This window comes from Salvelinus fontinalis, chromosome 13, assembly GCF_029448725.1.
Source record: "Salvelinus fontinalis isolate EN_2023a chromosome 13, ASM2944872v1, whole genome shotgun sequence".
NCBI lineage: Eukaryota > Metazoa > Chordata > Actinopteri > Salmoniformes > Salmonidae > Salvelinus > Salvelinus fontinalis.
In genome coordinates this window covers 4,069,973-4,084,465 of record NC_074677.1, presented here as the reverse complement: position 1 = coordinate 4,084,465, position 14,493 = coordinate 4,069,973, and the positions used below count along the sequence as shown (strand labels likewise).

The 14,493-nt window shown below is 42.3% G+C and overlaps 3 protein-coding genes across 8 annotated transcripts in view; all 3 read left to right on the top strand.

Annotated features, from left to right (window-relative positions):
* Nucleotides 1–3,960, top strand: part of afap1l1b (actin filament associated protein 1-like 1b) — a 34,156-nt gene extending 30,196 nt beyond the window's left edge. For 4 of the 5 annotated variants that reach the window (XM_055941469.1, XM_055941470.1, XM_055941471.1 and 1 more), the window contains exons 14-18: nucleotides 154–271; nucleotides 421–594; nucleotides 770–945; nucleotides 1,060–1,182; nucleotides 3,004–3,960. In XM_055941469.1, coding sequence (XP_055797444.1) covers nucleotides 154–271; nucleotides 421–594; nucleotides 770–945; nucleotides 1,060–1,182; nucleotides 3,004–3,030 — 618 coding nt within the window. In that variant the 3' untranslated portion in view covers nucleotides 3,031–3,960. The remainder of the gene's footprint in view (nucleotides 1–153; nucleotides 272–420; nucleotides 595–769; nucleotides 946–1,059; nucleotides 1,183–3,003) is intronic. The other variant, XM_055941468.1, reaches the window with a different exon arrangement.
* A 720-nt stretch (nucleotides 3,961–4,680) lies between these two features.
* grpel2 (GrpE-like 2, mitochondrial) lies at nucleotides 4,681–13,849 on the top strand. The gene is made up of 4 exons (XM_055941466.1): nucleotides 4,681–4,823; nucleotides 10,178–10,337; nucleotides 13,105–13,186; nucleotides 13,293–13,849. The coding sequence occupies exons 1-4, from the start codon at nucleotides 4,741–4,743 to the stop codon at nucleotides 13,616–13,618; spliced, it is 651 nt and encodes a 216-aa protein (XP_055797441.1). The 5' UTR covers nucleotides 4,681–4,740; the 3' UTR covers nucleotides 13,619–13,849.
* Nucleotides 10,344–13,053, top strand: LOC129867956 (uncharacterized). 2 transcript variants are annotated; one of them, XM_055941465.1, is made up of 3 exons: nucleotides 10,344–12,032; nucleotides 12,351–12,466; nucleotides 12,649–13,053. In XM_055941465.1, the coding sequence occupies exons 1-2, from the start codon at nucleotides 11,349–11,351 to the stop codon at nucleotides 12,417–12,419; spliced, it is 753 nt and encodes a 250-aa protein (XP_055797440.1). In that variant the 5' UTR covers nucleotides 10,344–11,348; the 3' UTR covers nucleotides 12,420–12,466; nucleotides 12,649–13,053. The 2 variants fall into 2 exon arrangements, with proteins under 2 accessions (XP_055797440.1, XP_055797439.1); XM_055941464.1 differs by having other exon boundaries at nucleotides 12,351–13,053.
* Nucleotides 13,850–14,493: the final 644 nt, after the last annotated feature.

Genomic DNA, 14,493 nt, shown 5'->3' with positions numbered 1-14,493 from the left:
TACCCTTTCCTGCTCTACCATACCCTTTCCTGCTCTACCATACCCTTTCCTGCTCTACCACCATACCCTTTCCTGCTCTACCATACCCTTTCCTGCTCTACCACCATACCCTTTCCTGCTCTACCATACCCTTTCCTGCTCTTCCCTCCACAGCAGCCAGAGGAGCAGGGGCCCAGACCAGGAGCTCAGGTGAAACACCACTCTTCTGTCTCTAGCAGCAGAGAGACTGAGAAGGTGGACTCCCTAGTCACCATAAAGAGACACTGCTCCAGTAAGTCAGCCAAGACTGTTGTGTGTGATGTTGGGAAGAGAGGGGGGAATTTGACATGATCTCATCTTTTCAGAGTATGCCTAGAATAAACCTATATTATTTACAAATGTGACCACTCAGAATGTATTTTCGTTGTTTGTCTGCCTTAGATGTGAATCAGCATATATCAGGGAAGTATGGTAAAACACGAGCAGAGGACGATGCCAGGAGGTACCTGAAGGAGAAAGATGAGATGGAGAAGGAGCGAGAGGTCCTCAAAAGTGCCCTGCTTATATTACGCAATGAGAGGAAAGAGGTGAAGGAACAACTGAAGGACGCTACAGGTAAGACAATAAAACACAGTCTTGTATTGACTATCCTTTTAAAAAGAGAGCATGTTTTTTTGTGTAGATTACTGGCGCCACCTACAGCTTGGCCACAGTATAGGAATTCTTCACTCAGACTTATTGAGGCGCCATGTAACCTAACAAATGAATGCGTGTTTGTGACTGTGGTCAGGTAAGCAGCAGAAGCAGCTGGAGAAGCGTTTTGCCCAGCTGGAGGAGAACTGCAGAGGGAAGGAAGGGGAGCGGGTGGACCTGGAGCTGCGTCTCACTGAGGTGAAGGAGAATCTAAAGAAGTCGCTGGCTGGAGGGGTGCTGGGGCCGCCCACAGAGAGCAAACCCCCCAGAAAGGTGCCTGGCTGCTTTATCTCCTACTACATCACAAACAACTGTTTCAATTTTAGACCATGTTTTATTGTCTTTTAGAGTTTTTACCCATTAACAGATATTCTCAACATTGTCCAGATCAGTAAAGTTGATCATCTATACAGTGAGGCATCCATGCCAGTAAACTGTGCTGCTGAGATGCGGAAGCGTCCCCTATCCATCTATGCATCTAGCAGAGGGAATGTCATGCAGAAAGCCAAGGTAGGCAGTCATTAAACAAGATCCAAGGCACCCATTGACCTGATGTACAGTTGAAGTCGGAACTTTACATACACTTAGGTTGGAGTCATTAAAACTCGTTTTTCAACCACTCCACAAATTTCTTGTTAACAAACTATAATTTTGGCAAGTCGGTTAGGACATCTACTTCGTGCATGACACAAGTAATTTTTCCAACAATTGTTTACAGACAGATAATTTCACTTATAATTCACTGTATCACAATTCCAGTGGGTCAGAAGATTACATACAATAAGTTGATTGTGCCTTTAAACAGCTTGGAAAATTCCAGAAAATTATGTCATGGGTTTAGAAGGTTCTGATAGGCTAATTGACATAATTTGAGTCAATTGTAGGTGTACCTGTGGATGTATTTCAAGGCCTACCTTCAAACTCAGTGCCTCTTTGCTTGACATCATTGGAAAATCAAAAGAAATCAGCCAAGACCTCAGAAAAACAATTGTAGACCTCCACAAGTCTGGTTCATCCTTGAGAGCAATTTCCAAACGCCTGAAGGTACCACGTTCCTCAGTACAAACAATAGTACGCAAGTATAAACACCATGGGACCACGCAGCCGTCATACCGCTCAGGGAGGAGACACGTCCTGTCCCTTAGAGATGAACGTACTTTGGTGTGAAAAGTGCAAATCAATCCCAGAACAACAGCAAAGGACCTTGTGAAGATGCTGGAGGAAACAGGTGCAAAGTATCTATATCCACAGTAAAAACGAGTGCTATATCAACATAACCTGAAACTCAGCAAGGAAAAAGCCACTGCTCCAAAACCGCCATTAAAAAGCCAGACTACGGTTTGCAACTGCACATGGGGACAAAGATCATAATTTTTGGAGAAATGTCCTCTGGTCTGATGAAATAACAATAGAACTGTTTGGCCATAATGACCATCATTATGTTTTGGAGGAAAAAGCGGGAGGCTTGCAAGCCAAGAACACCATCCCAACCGTGAAGCACAGGGGTAGCAGCATCATGTTGTTGGGGTGCTTTGCTGCAGGAGGGACTGGTGCACTTCACAAAATAGATGGCACCATGAGGCAGGAAAATTATGTTGATATATATATTGAAGCAACATCTCAAGACATCAGTCAGGAAGTTAACGCTTGGTCGCAAATGGGTCTTCCAAATGGACAAAGACCCCAAGTATACTTTCAAAGTTGTGGCAAAATGGCTTATGGACAACAAAGTCAAGGTATTGGAGTGGCCATCACAAAGCCCTGACCTCAATCCTATAGACAATTTGTGGGCAGAACTGAAAAACCGTGTGTGAGGAAGGAAGCCTACAAACCTGACTCCGTTACACCAGCTCTGTCAGGAGGAATGGGCCAAAATTCACACAACTTATCGTGGAAAGCTTGTGGAAGGCTACCCGAAACGTTTGACCCAACTTAAACAATTTAAAGGCAATGCTACCAAATACTAATTGAGAGTATGTAAACCTCTGACCCACTGGGAATGTGATGAAAGAAATAAAAGCTGAAATGTATCATTCTCTCTACTATTATTCTGACATTTCACATTCTTAAAATAAAGTGGTGATCCTAACTGACCTAAGACATGGAATTTTTACTCAGATTAAATGTCAGGAATTGTGAGAAAATTAGTTTAAATGTATTTGGCTACGGTGTATGTAAACTTCCGACTTCAACTGTACCTGTTTTCTCAAGTAGCACTGTGTCTCAATGTTCAGTAATGAAATCAGAGTTCAGACTAACAAACATACAGCAATGTCAGCCCCCATATGTTTACTTTATGTACCAACACTACATGAGTGTCCTGTTTTTCAGGAATGGGAGTCGAAGAAGGGGACTTAGAAAGACAATGCTCATGCAGATGGACAGTCTAATTCTTGTCTTGGAACATGTTGGAGCTGATTTGAAAGAGGGGAAGCAGGCACTCCATTCTCAACTTTTCCACTCCCCTCTTGAGAGCTCAACATTTACTGCACATCGCTGAGCTGAGAAACGTGTGACTGGGGAAGACGAGACACTGAATCTCCTGGAATTGTTGTAGAACCTCACTCAAAGCCCAATTTCACTAGGAAACGCTGAATGTTCAATCTGTGGCATGACACTTGTTTTGTGATTCAGTAATCGCTTGTGTTGCACGTGGTACTGTTGTTCCTTCAGACTGTGGAAGAGGATATGTTATGGGGATTCCACGTGAATACATCTGAGGGCTGGACTTGAGATGTTGAGAGTTGATTGGTTTGCAGAGGTTGAATATGCATACTCACATTATGCACATATCTGCACGAAAGGATAATAAAGGGAAATAGAACGTATCGATTGTGAGTTTGTTGTTGGAATAGTAGCCTAAAGGAGATGCTGAAATACAGTTCTATGCTGTATCCGCTTTGAAAGTAACTAACTTCAGAACACATACAGTAAGCTGGTCAGAGAGGGAGAGGAAACGACTGTTCATGTATATGAAACACTATTTCAGATCTTGATTTAACAATTTGGTGCAGCTGGACAACAGACAGAAAAAAACGACAGAATGACACCTGTATAAAACCAAATAGTTATTGTAATGTGAGACTAATGACTAAAAGACGTTTCCTTATTACGTAATTCACTGACTGTTTCTCAGTGTAATGAGCCTTTTACTTTTAATTACTTTTGCACTTTATGTTATTTGTATTGTACATAAAAGCTGTTCATTGATATTGTCTGTCTTTTTCATCAGAGAGAGATAATATTTGATGGCCAAGCATATATTAATAAAACAATTTTACATTTGTATTCTGTAAGATTAGTGGCTCTGTCACGGAAAGTTTTTGGAGATTCACAGCCAATGCCTTGCAAGGAATACTGTTCCGCACTCGCAGGCTCCTGAGCCTCTGTAGGGACGTGTTTTGGGCTGAAAGAGTGGGATGGGTTTTGTATTTGATGTCTATTTTGGTGTTTGTGGTATGTCATCTTTTCCCACAATGGGTGTTATATTTTTCACGTTCACTGCCCTTTTACAGTAGCTGGTGGCAATACATATTATAGGTTGTGTAATCTGCCAATAAACCCCAGAGAAGAAGAGGCGGGACAAGGGCAACCTCCTCCACTGAGGTATAAATGAACAGTCGATTTAACCAGCAAATGGGAAAAAGCTGGCGAGCTCCAGAGCCGCTATGTCCAACAGTCTGATGAAGACATCCTCAAAGCGTTAATACTTTTCCTAACTAGAATATAAACAGTAAGAACCAAGTCCCAGTCGCTACCACACCCCAATCCAGCAGGTGGCGGTAATGCACCATCGGGTTTGCACTCCGCCATAAAAGCCCAAAGGAAGAAAACTCGAACGGCTGGTTTCCTCTATATTGCACAGCCAAAATATCGTAAACATTTATGAAAACTAATGTTTTGGGCTCCATTTAAGGTTATCAATGTTAATCAATTTATATTTTAAATATAAATTGATAAATTGTAGAAATAGGCGGGGTTTGGGATGTTGTGGCTGTGGTAACTAGTGACGACCAGTTGGCTGGCCTAAACTTCCGCTGCAGTGAATTTTAACGGAATCTAAAAAATATGGCCATACGTTGTTTTTTCTCGGCTCGGAAAAATCTAAACTGCGTCGGCAGATTACAACTCCTCTTGTCGAATGATTGCAGGTGAGTATTGGCAACATATAGCTACTCCTCTAGCCATTTAAAATACAGTGCAAACGGTAAAGTAAAGACAACACTTTCAACAAACTAGCCAGTGTTAGCTAGTTAGCTAACGTTAGCTAGGGGGGAATTCAGGCCCTAGTTAAGCACGTATTCTGACCTTGAATATACAAAGGGGGGATCCGTTTTCCCAAGGTACTCGTTTGGTGTGGTGATAAGACAAATGGAGATGTGGCGGAGTTGTCTCCAGATTCTTTCTGACCTATAAACGCTGTATTCGAGAAGGGTGGAACTGCAGCCCGCAATTCGGGGCGATCCTAGGCTGGAATAGAAAGTTCGGAAGGCGAGTTGGTGGCACAGGAACTGGCAGGCTGAAAAATGACCTAAACTAAGGCCTATTTTTTCGTGATTATTTCAAAACAAGCAGCTGGAACTTGTGGTAATATTACGAAACTGGCCTCATCGGCTGATGAAATGAACTAGTTTTTATCAGAAAAACATCAGTGTCATGACATTTTTGGGACTTGTGGTAATATTACGAAACTGGCCTCATCGGCTGATGAAATGAACTAGCTTTTATCAGAAAAACATCAGTGTCATGACATTTTTAACAATACTTTTTTTCTGATTAAAAAGTAGTTCATTTCATCAGCCGATGAGGCCAGTTTCGTAATATTACCACATGTCCCAGCTGCTTGCCGTAATTTAAGTAATCATTAAAAAATATGCCTTATTTTAGGGCCTTTTTCACCCTGCCAGCTCTGTTAGTTCTATTGAGCACCGTGGCACCAACTCGCCTACCGAACTTTCTATTCCCAGCCTTATTGTACTATGTCACAATGCCTGCTTTGCTATTGTTGGCAATGAGACCTGCCCACGTTGTTGGTAGTTCAAATGTAAACAACACAAAATTACTCATAGAACTCTGTCGTCCCATTGTTTCCTATAGGGAAATATAGGTATGGCTCTCTATTTTGCCAAATATCTCGCAATCAGTATATTTAGATTTTTTCAAATTGTACACCATTTTAATCATAAGAATCTCCTCTTTCTAATTGTGTAAGGATGCGCAGCGTACTCGGTTGTCATCGAACGCAAGCCCCAAAATACCTTTTGCCCTTGGAACGCTGAGCTCACCCCATTGTTTTCCTATGGAGAGGCATGCTGGTATATTTCGCCAAATATCTCGCAATGTGTATATTATGAATGTTTTTCAAGTCGGACACCATTTTAATCAAGATAACCTCCTCTTTCTAATTACGTAAGGTTGGACAGCGTACTCTGCTGTCATCATCGCTAAACCAGAAATAGTCAAAAGTTCCCACCCGCCCCCCCCCCCTACTTCCTCGTTATGCAGACATAAGCACACTTGGTACCATCGAGGTGCGGATGTTTACTTTCTTCACGAATTGTTATTTTTCTTTTTTGTCCTAAGAACAGAATAAAAAGGGATATATATTTTGGTGCCATTTAGGCTAAATTAAATTCTAAGCGTCACTCCAGTCAAAACAGAACGTTCGATTCCATTCATTTGTCTGCTAAATGACTTAAATGTAAATGTGAATTTGCTATGGGCTCGCGCTAGTGTTCCATCTTAGCCAATGCTCTTTTGCCATTGGGTGAATTTTGACTCGTTCTATTGTCCAGCCTACATCTGCAGGAACCCATCTTTATACTTCTATTGGTAAATGTGTACACCATGGCACCAGTACGTGGGCGGGAGGCAGGGGCGCTCCCGTACAGGAGGTGGCAATGCACCATAACGTCGGATGCCAACAGCCGATAAACCCCACAGAAGAAGAGGCGGGGGCGACAACAGTAGCTAGTACACACCGGTAGTGTCCTCCGCCCGTGGGGCAATGTTTTCCTGCAGTTCTGTTAGCGACATCGAGGGAAGATGTTCGGTAGGCGGGAGCGGAGGACACTGACTCCGGTACACAGCAGGCGTTGGCGACGCGGTGTGCTAGCTAGCTGTCACTAACTAGATAGATTTATATATTTTTTTCTCCAACAATAATACCATTATTACACATCAATACAGGGACATTCATGTGACTACAATGAAACAATTAAATAATAAAACACCAGAGAATAATACTGTTTAAGAAAAATAATAATGATTTACAAGGAATTACAAGGACAAGCATAATGCCTTTCAACATCATCAAATGTAAACATAGGTAGATTTGGAGAATTTATACACAACCATTCATGAATTTCAATCCATAGTTTACTAGAATGGCGGCATGACAAAAATGCTCTATAGATTCTGAGTCAGAGGAACAAAAAGCACAAGGCATTTTGTCAAAATTGAACCTTTTGTGCAAGAAATCATTAACGGGGTAGATGGAAGATTTTTTTTTTATATAAATTACTTTAACTTTTGGGATAACGGGACAATTAAGGGTAAAGGTAGTTGCTTTTGACCATAGCATGGGTTGGTCACTTCCATAGCAATATATTGAATTATTATCACCAAAATTACTTAATTAATTGCCAATTGCATCCACTTATTGTTGATTTTTTTTTCTGTCCAAAAGGTTCAAGTCATTTGTTTGTGAACTTGGAAAGTGGGAACAACCTCATAATATAATAAAGTGTTCTTAATAAGTCCCAAGTATAGGAAGTGGAATTGCTTTGTAAACCTTCATATATTCTCTCTGAGTAATATTACCCTGAAATTTACCAATGAACTCATCAAACAGCAGAAACTCCCCAGTGTTGTCTAACAAATCACATCACATATTTATTTTTTATTTTATTTCACCTTTATTTAACCAGGTTGGCCAGCTGAGAACAAGTTCTCATTTACAACTGCGACCTGGCCAAGATAAAACAAAACCGTGCACAAACAACAACACAGAGTTACACATGGGATAAACAAACATACAGTCAATAACACAATAGGAAAAAAGTCTATATACAGTGTGTGCAAATGGCGTGAGGAGGTAAGGCAATAAATAGGCCATAGTAGCGAAGTAATTACAATTTAGCAAATTAACACTGGAGTGATAGATGTGCAGATGATGATGTGCATATAGAAATACTGGTGTGCAAAAAAAGTAAATAAAAACAATATGGGTATGAGTTGGGTAGATTGGATGGGCTATTTACAGATGGGCTTTGTACAGCTGCAGCGATCGGTTAGCTGCTCAGATAGCTGATGTTTAACGTTAGTGAGGGAGATGTGTCTTCAACTTCAGCGATTTTTAAAATTCATTCCAGTCATTGGCAGCAGAGAACTGGAAGGAAAGGTGTTGGCTTTGTTGCACTACCTGAGCCACTTGTGTGGGTTGTAGACTCCGTCTCATGCTACCACTAGAGTGAAAGCACCGCCAGCATTCAAAAGTGACCAAAACATCAGCCAGGAAGCATAGGAACTGAGAAGTGGTCTGTGGTCACCACCTGCAGAACCACTCCTTTATTGGGGGCGTCTTGCTAATTGCCTATAATTTCCATCCACCTTTTGTGTATTCCATTTGCACAACAGCATGTTAATTAAATTTATTGTCAATCAGTGTTGCTTCCTAAGTGGACAGTTTGATTTCACAGAAGTGTGATTGACTTGGAGATACATTGTGTTGTTTAAGTGTTCTCTTTATTTTTTTGAGCAGTGTATATATATTACGCGTTTGCCCTGATTGCTACTAATAATATTACGGCACGAAGTTTAAAATAAATATATATCTATATATGTGATCTGCTAAAGTACTATACACCACTGGTTAAATCCACCACTTTTATATGTGGGAAACAAGTGCCAAAATATTGAATCAGATATGTTCCCTGTGTCAAAGTCACCACAATAAGTGGTTTATCATCAAGTAAAAACAACCACAACCTTCCTGAAATCTCCCTGATAGCCAGGTGCAAGGGTTGAGAAAAGAGCCAACAAGCTGGCTGACATCTTTCAGTCAAATGTAAGCCAACACTAATGTCATTTTCACTAAGCTGTAGGCTAATAACCTGATAATATTTTAGGCTTACATTTAAACTTGGCTACATCAACAAATTGTGTGGTGACTTTGACAGAACTTTGCGTTGATTAGGACTAAATTGTGACAAATACAACAAGAAACTGCTACAATTCCTGTCCATATTTCTCAACTTAGTGGTACAATCATGTCCGATTTTTTTTCCGCTGGTATTATTGCTGCATTTAAAACAACTCGGATATCTGCAACTTCAGTGTGTTCAAGACAACTGGAAACTCAGGAAATACTGGGGAAAACTCGGATATCTGCAACTTCAGTGTGTTCAAGACAACTGGAAACTCAGGAAATACTGGGGAAAACTCGGATATCTGCAACTTCAGTGTGTTCAAGACAACTGGAAACTCAGAAAATATTGGGGAAAATCGCTTTGAACGTTCATCCAACCCAGAATTCCAAGTCAGATACTCGGGCATCTTTCTAAGGCTCCGACTTTCTGACTTTAAGATCATTGACGTCATAATTTGACCTTGTTTTTTGTCAGTTACCAGTTGTCTGTATAGTACCAATAGTACATACTGGGTGTGACAGCAGTAAATTACTATAGTTGCTCAGTGAAACTCCATATTTGGTGAGTAACAAACATATGACATAACGCTTGCAGTGCTGTCTAATGTCAAAATTAATGGTAGCTAACTGGGCTTGAGACAAGACTCGTCATATTCATCGTCTCCTCCTCTGCCCAGATACTGGTTCAAGTACTAGATAACTTGTTATCATTAACTAGCTAGCTACCACTGATTTAGCTAGCTAACTAGCTAGCTGATATTTACTTTGCCTTGCCGAGGCCAATACTTTGTAAACAAGAGATTGTAAACCTTGCTGTGGCGGGTTTGATTGAATTCCAGTCTCTCAGTCAATGTTGAGTTGAAGCATCATGCCTCACATAGCACTGCATATATGGCAATCCTTGTATCTAGAATCTATTGTTTTAAACAGTTTATTTGAACTAGAATAAGAGTGTGTTAGATAAGCATGAAGCACTTATTGGTACTGCTCTAGTTTACACTTCTATGTTTACACCCACGCTCTGTCAAAATCTTTTACTGTCATTCTTCTCAAAGATCTAGGCTTAAGGGATCCTGAGTTAGTTAGTGGTTATAGCCTGAGCTCTGTTACAAATCCCACAGAAGTGAGATGTTGGCGCTCAGCCACATTTAAGTAGGATTTTAAGGGGTCAAATGTTGTTCAGAAGGAAATAGTTTGAACAGCAAATTCTTTCACATGATGTACTTGGGGGAACATACATAAAGGGTTTTTACGGGTTTGCCCTGATTGCTACTAATAATATTACGGCACAAAGTAAAAAAATCTATTGAGGCCGATATTCTGAACATTTCTTCTCTTCAATATTTTTAATTCCAGCGCCGTGATTGGCCTCTACAGCACAGCAGCAAAGCAGTGGGGAGCAGGTGATGATTGCCATGGTGATGACACCACAGATGACTCCAGCCATGCGGGGACCAATGTGAGACTGCTGGAGATGAGAGCCAGCAAGCTGGAGGAGCAGGTCAGGGAGCTTACGGTAAGAGCCTCAATGGTGAGAGGCCCTTTCTCACAAAGTCCGTTCTTTTTGTCCGAACAATTAGTCTATAAAAATATTTATGAGCACGTCTTGTTTATGGTGTCGTTCACACCAATTGCAAAATATCGTCCTGCCGCAATCTGTCAATTATTTATACAGGTTGGATTTTTGTGTCTTTTCGCATGCGAAAATAAGCTGTTGACCAAAATAACGCACACTGCCACTGATAGGTCTGGGGATTCTTTGTGTGAATAAAATAATACATTTCTCTCTGACAGTTCTCTCTTGACACATTTGCAATGTGTCAAGTTTAGCCAATGGGATCACGCTGTTCTCACCCATTCAAACTACCCCGCCAGTTCATTGCCAACGCTGTCGCCTATTTTATAGCCATTTAGCAATTAAGGGTATCGATCTATGCTTCTATGCCTGGTAGCCTATATATAGTTTTAAAAAATTGCTTGAAATAAGTTTCAAACTACAGTTGAAGTCGGAAGTTTGCATACACTTAGAGGAATGGGCCAAAATTCACCCAACTTATTGTGGGAAGGTTGTGGAAGGCTACCCAAAACGTTTTGACCCAAGTTAAACAATTTAAAGGCAATGCTACCAAATACTAATTGAGTGCATGTACACTTCTGACCCACTTGGAATGTGATGAAAGAAATAAAAGCTGAAATAAATCATTCTCTCTGCTTTTATTCTGACATTTTACATTCTTAAAATGAAGTGGTGATCCTAAATGGCCTAAGACGGAATTTTTACTAGGATTAAATGTCAGGAATTGTGAAAAACTGAGTTTAAATGTATTTGGCTAAGGTATATGTAAACTTCTGACTTCAACTGTATATATATGTATTATATGGTCTGCTAAAGTGAATCTGTGCTATAGGCTGAGTAAATATCTGCCAGATTTAACCCTTATCAATAAGTGGTTGCACAGATTTAGATAAAGCACTCTACTTTAATTAAAAATGTAGTGTCAACATAACTACCCATTGCTTCACAAACATGGATCAACGGCCGATCGTTGGGCTGTGGATCGACGGCCGATCGTTGGGCTGTGGATCGACGGCCGATCGTTGGGCTGTGGATCGACGGCCGATCGTTGGGCTGTGGATCGACGGCCGATCGTTGGGCTGTGGATCGACGGCCGATCGTTGGGCTGTGGATCGACGGCCGATCGTTGGGCTGTGGATCGACGGCCGATCGTTGGGCTGTGGATCGACGGCCGATCGTTGGGCTGTGGATCGACGGCCGATCGTTGGGCTGTGGATCGACGGCCGATCGTTGGGCTGTGGATCGACGGCCGATCGTTGGGCTGTGGATCGACGGCCGATCGTTGGGCTGTGGATCGACGGCCGATCGTTGGGCTGTGGATCGACGGCCGATCGTTGGGCTGTGGATCGACGGCCGATCGTTGGGCTGTGGATCGACGGCCGATCGTTGGGCTGTGGATCGACGGCCGATCGTTGGGCTGTGGATCGACGGCCGATCGTTGGGCTGTGGATCGACGGCCGATCGCTGGGCTGTGGATCGGCGGCCGATCGCTGGGCTGTGGATCGGCGGCCGATCGCTGGGCTGTGGATCGGCGGCCGATCGCTGGGCTGTGGATCGGCGGCCGATCGCTGGGCTGTGGATCGGCGGCCGATCGCTGGGCTGTGGATCGGCGGCCGATCGCTGGGCTGTGGACAGGTTGCATGCTTTTCTATTTTGTAATGGTTGGCAATTTCATCTTCATATAGCCTGTATCACGGCTGTCTCTATACCTCCCCCTTAAAACTTTCCTTGTCAGTTTGTATGATAGGCTACATTGATTTAGCATTATACTATGATGTAGACTAGTTTTTGATATGGTACAGCAAGTATTTGAAGCTAAGGCAAGGTTTTTAATCCATATTTGGAAAAGGAGAAATGTAATTTTCTTATGTCTGAGTGAGATGCACTACAGGCGGCTTTGATTGACGGGTCCTTTTAGGTGGGTGGGTTTGCTAATTCTCTATGTCCTTTCAGAAAGTTTCCTATAACAGGCCTAGCCTGTCTGGACTGCATCTCTTTAATCAGATGGAAAGAGAACTGTAAGCAGCAAGCGTCATGATGGTCAGCATTTTTGCGTGGAATGACGACAGGTGCCGGTTTTGCATTTTCTCGCGTAATAAATGGGGTGGACTGAATGAAACGTGGCCAAGCACCTTTCATGATTCATCCTATAAAATGATAAAAGTATAGTAAAGCTTAACCTAATGTTTGCCTTATCATATTGTTTTTCCAGTGGTATATGATTTTTCTCTCATTATTGTGTCCTCTCCAGCCACTTTGAACAACATATTGCCACAGAGAATGACCGCAGCAGTGTTGGTGACATTATGCGAATTTTGGAGGAAAGTGGGGGGGGGGAAACACACCATAGTTGGTGTGAATGGTTCATTGCAGGGGTGTCCAACTCATTCCACGGAGGGCCTAGTGCAGGGTTCCCCAACTGGTGTCCCTCGGCTGAATCTAGTTGAAAATCCCTGGCTTAGTGTCTGCAGGTTTTGGGGTTTTCCTTTTTAATGAAGACCTAGACAACCAGTTGAGGGGAGTTCCTTATTAATTAGTGACTTTATTTCATCAATCAAGCACAAGGGAAGAGCAAAAATTCACAGACACTCAGCCCTATGTGGAATGAGTTTGAGAACTTGTTTAGTGCGTCAACATCGGAATCTGTGTATATATAAATTTATTTATTTTATTTATTTTTTTTCACCGAAGCTGTATTGTATTATAGGAAAGATACAAAAGAGTCATGGCTGACTCTGACAACGTTCGAAGAAGAACTCAGAAGTTTGTTCAAGACGCCAAGCTGTTTGGTGAGATGTTTTGTCCTCCTACCCTGATATCTCTGACCCATACCAAGTATGGTCCTCCTACTTTGTGCAGTTGTAATCCCTCTTCCCTACCGCTCCACTCCTACAGGGATCCAGAGTTTCTGCCGTGACCTGGTGGAGGTAGCTGACCTGTTGAAGCAGACGACAGGAAACCTGCAGGGGGAGGAGGACCAGAGACTGGCCCAGATCAAGGACAGACTGCAGGGGGTCTTCACAAAGCACGGTCTTATGAAGATGAGCCCTGTTGGGGCTAAATACGACCCTTACCAGCACGAGATAGTGTGCCACACTCCTGCTGAGGGATGGGAGCCTGGCACCGTTGCTGTGGTGAAGCATGATGGGTACAAGCTCCATGGACGCACCATCCGACATGCTCAGGTGGGCATTGCTGTGATGACACAGGAGCAGGACTAAGGCTTGTGCTAGTCTCTGACCTCTCTCTAGTACTTCACGGTCGTCTGCACCTGACAGATCCAGATGTGCAACAATCATTTCACTTACTTTCAATGTTGTCACTTTGTCTAGATTAATTATGTACATACAGTTCCTGTAAAAAGTTTGGACACCTATTCATTCCATTTTTTTTTGTTATTTTTTTTGGACTATTTTCTACATTGTAGAATATTAGTGAAGACATCAAAATTATGAAATCATGTGGTAACCAAAAAAAGTGTTAAACAAATCTAAATATACTTTATATTTGAGATTCTTCAAAGTAGCCACCCTTTTCCTGGATGACAGCTTTGCACACTCTTGGCATTCTCTCAAAGAGCTTTACCTGGAATGCTTTTCCAACCCTCTTGAATGAGTTCCCACATATGCTGAGCACTTGTTGGCAGCTTTTCCTTTACTCTGCGGTCCAACTCATCCAAAACCATCTCGATTGGGTTGAGATCAGGTGATTGTGGAGGCCAGGTCATCTGATGCAGCACTCCATCACTCTCCTTAGTCAAATAGCCCTTACACAGCCTGGAGGTGTATTGGGTCATTGTCCTGTTGAAAAACAAATAATAGTCCCACTAAGCGCAAACCAGATGGGATGGCGTATCGCTGCAGAATGCTGTGGTAGCCATGCTGGTTAAGTGTGCCTTGAATTCTAAGTAAATCAGACAGTGTCACCAGCAAAGCACCCCCACACCATTACACCTCTTCCTCCATGCTTCACAGTGGGAACAACACATGCGGAGATCATCCGTTCACCTACTCTGCGTCTCACAAAGACACGGTGGTTGGAACCAAAAATCTCACATTTGTACTCATCAGACCAAAGGACAGATTTCCACTGGTCT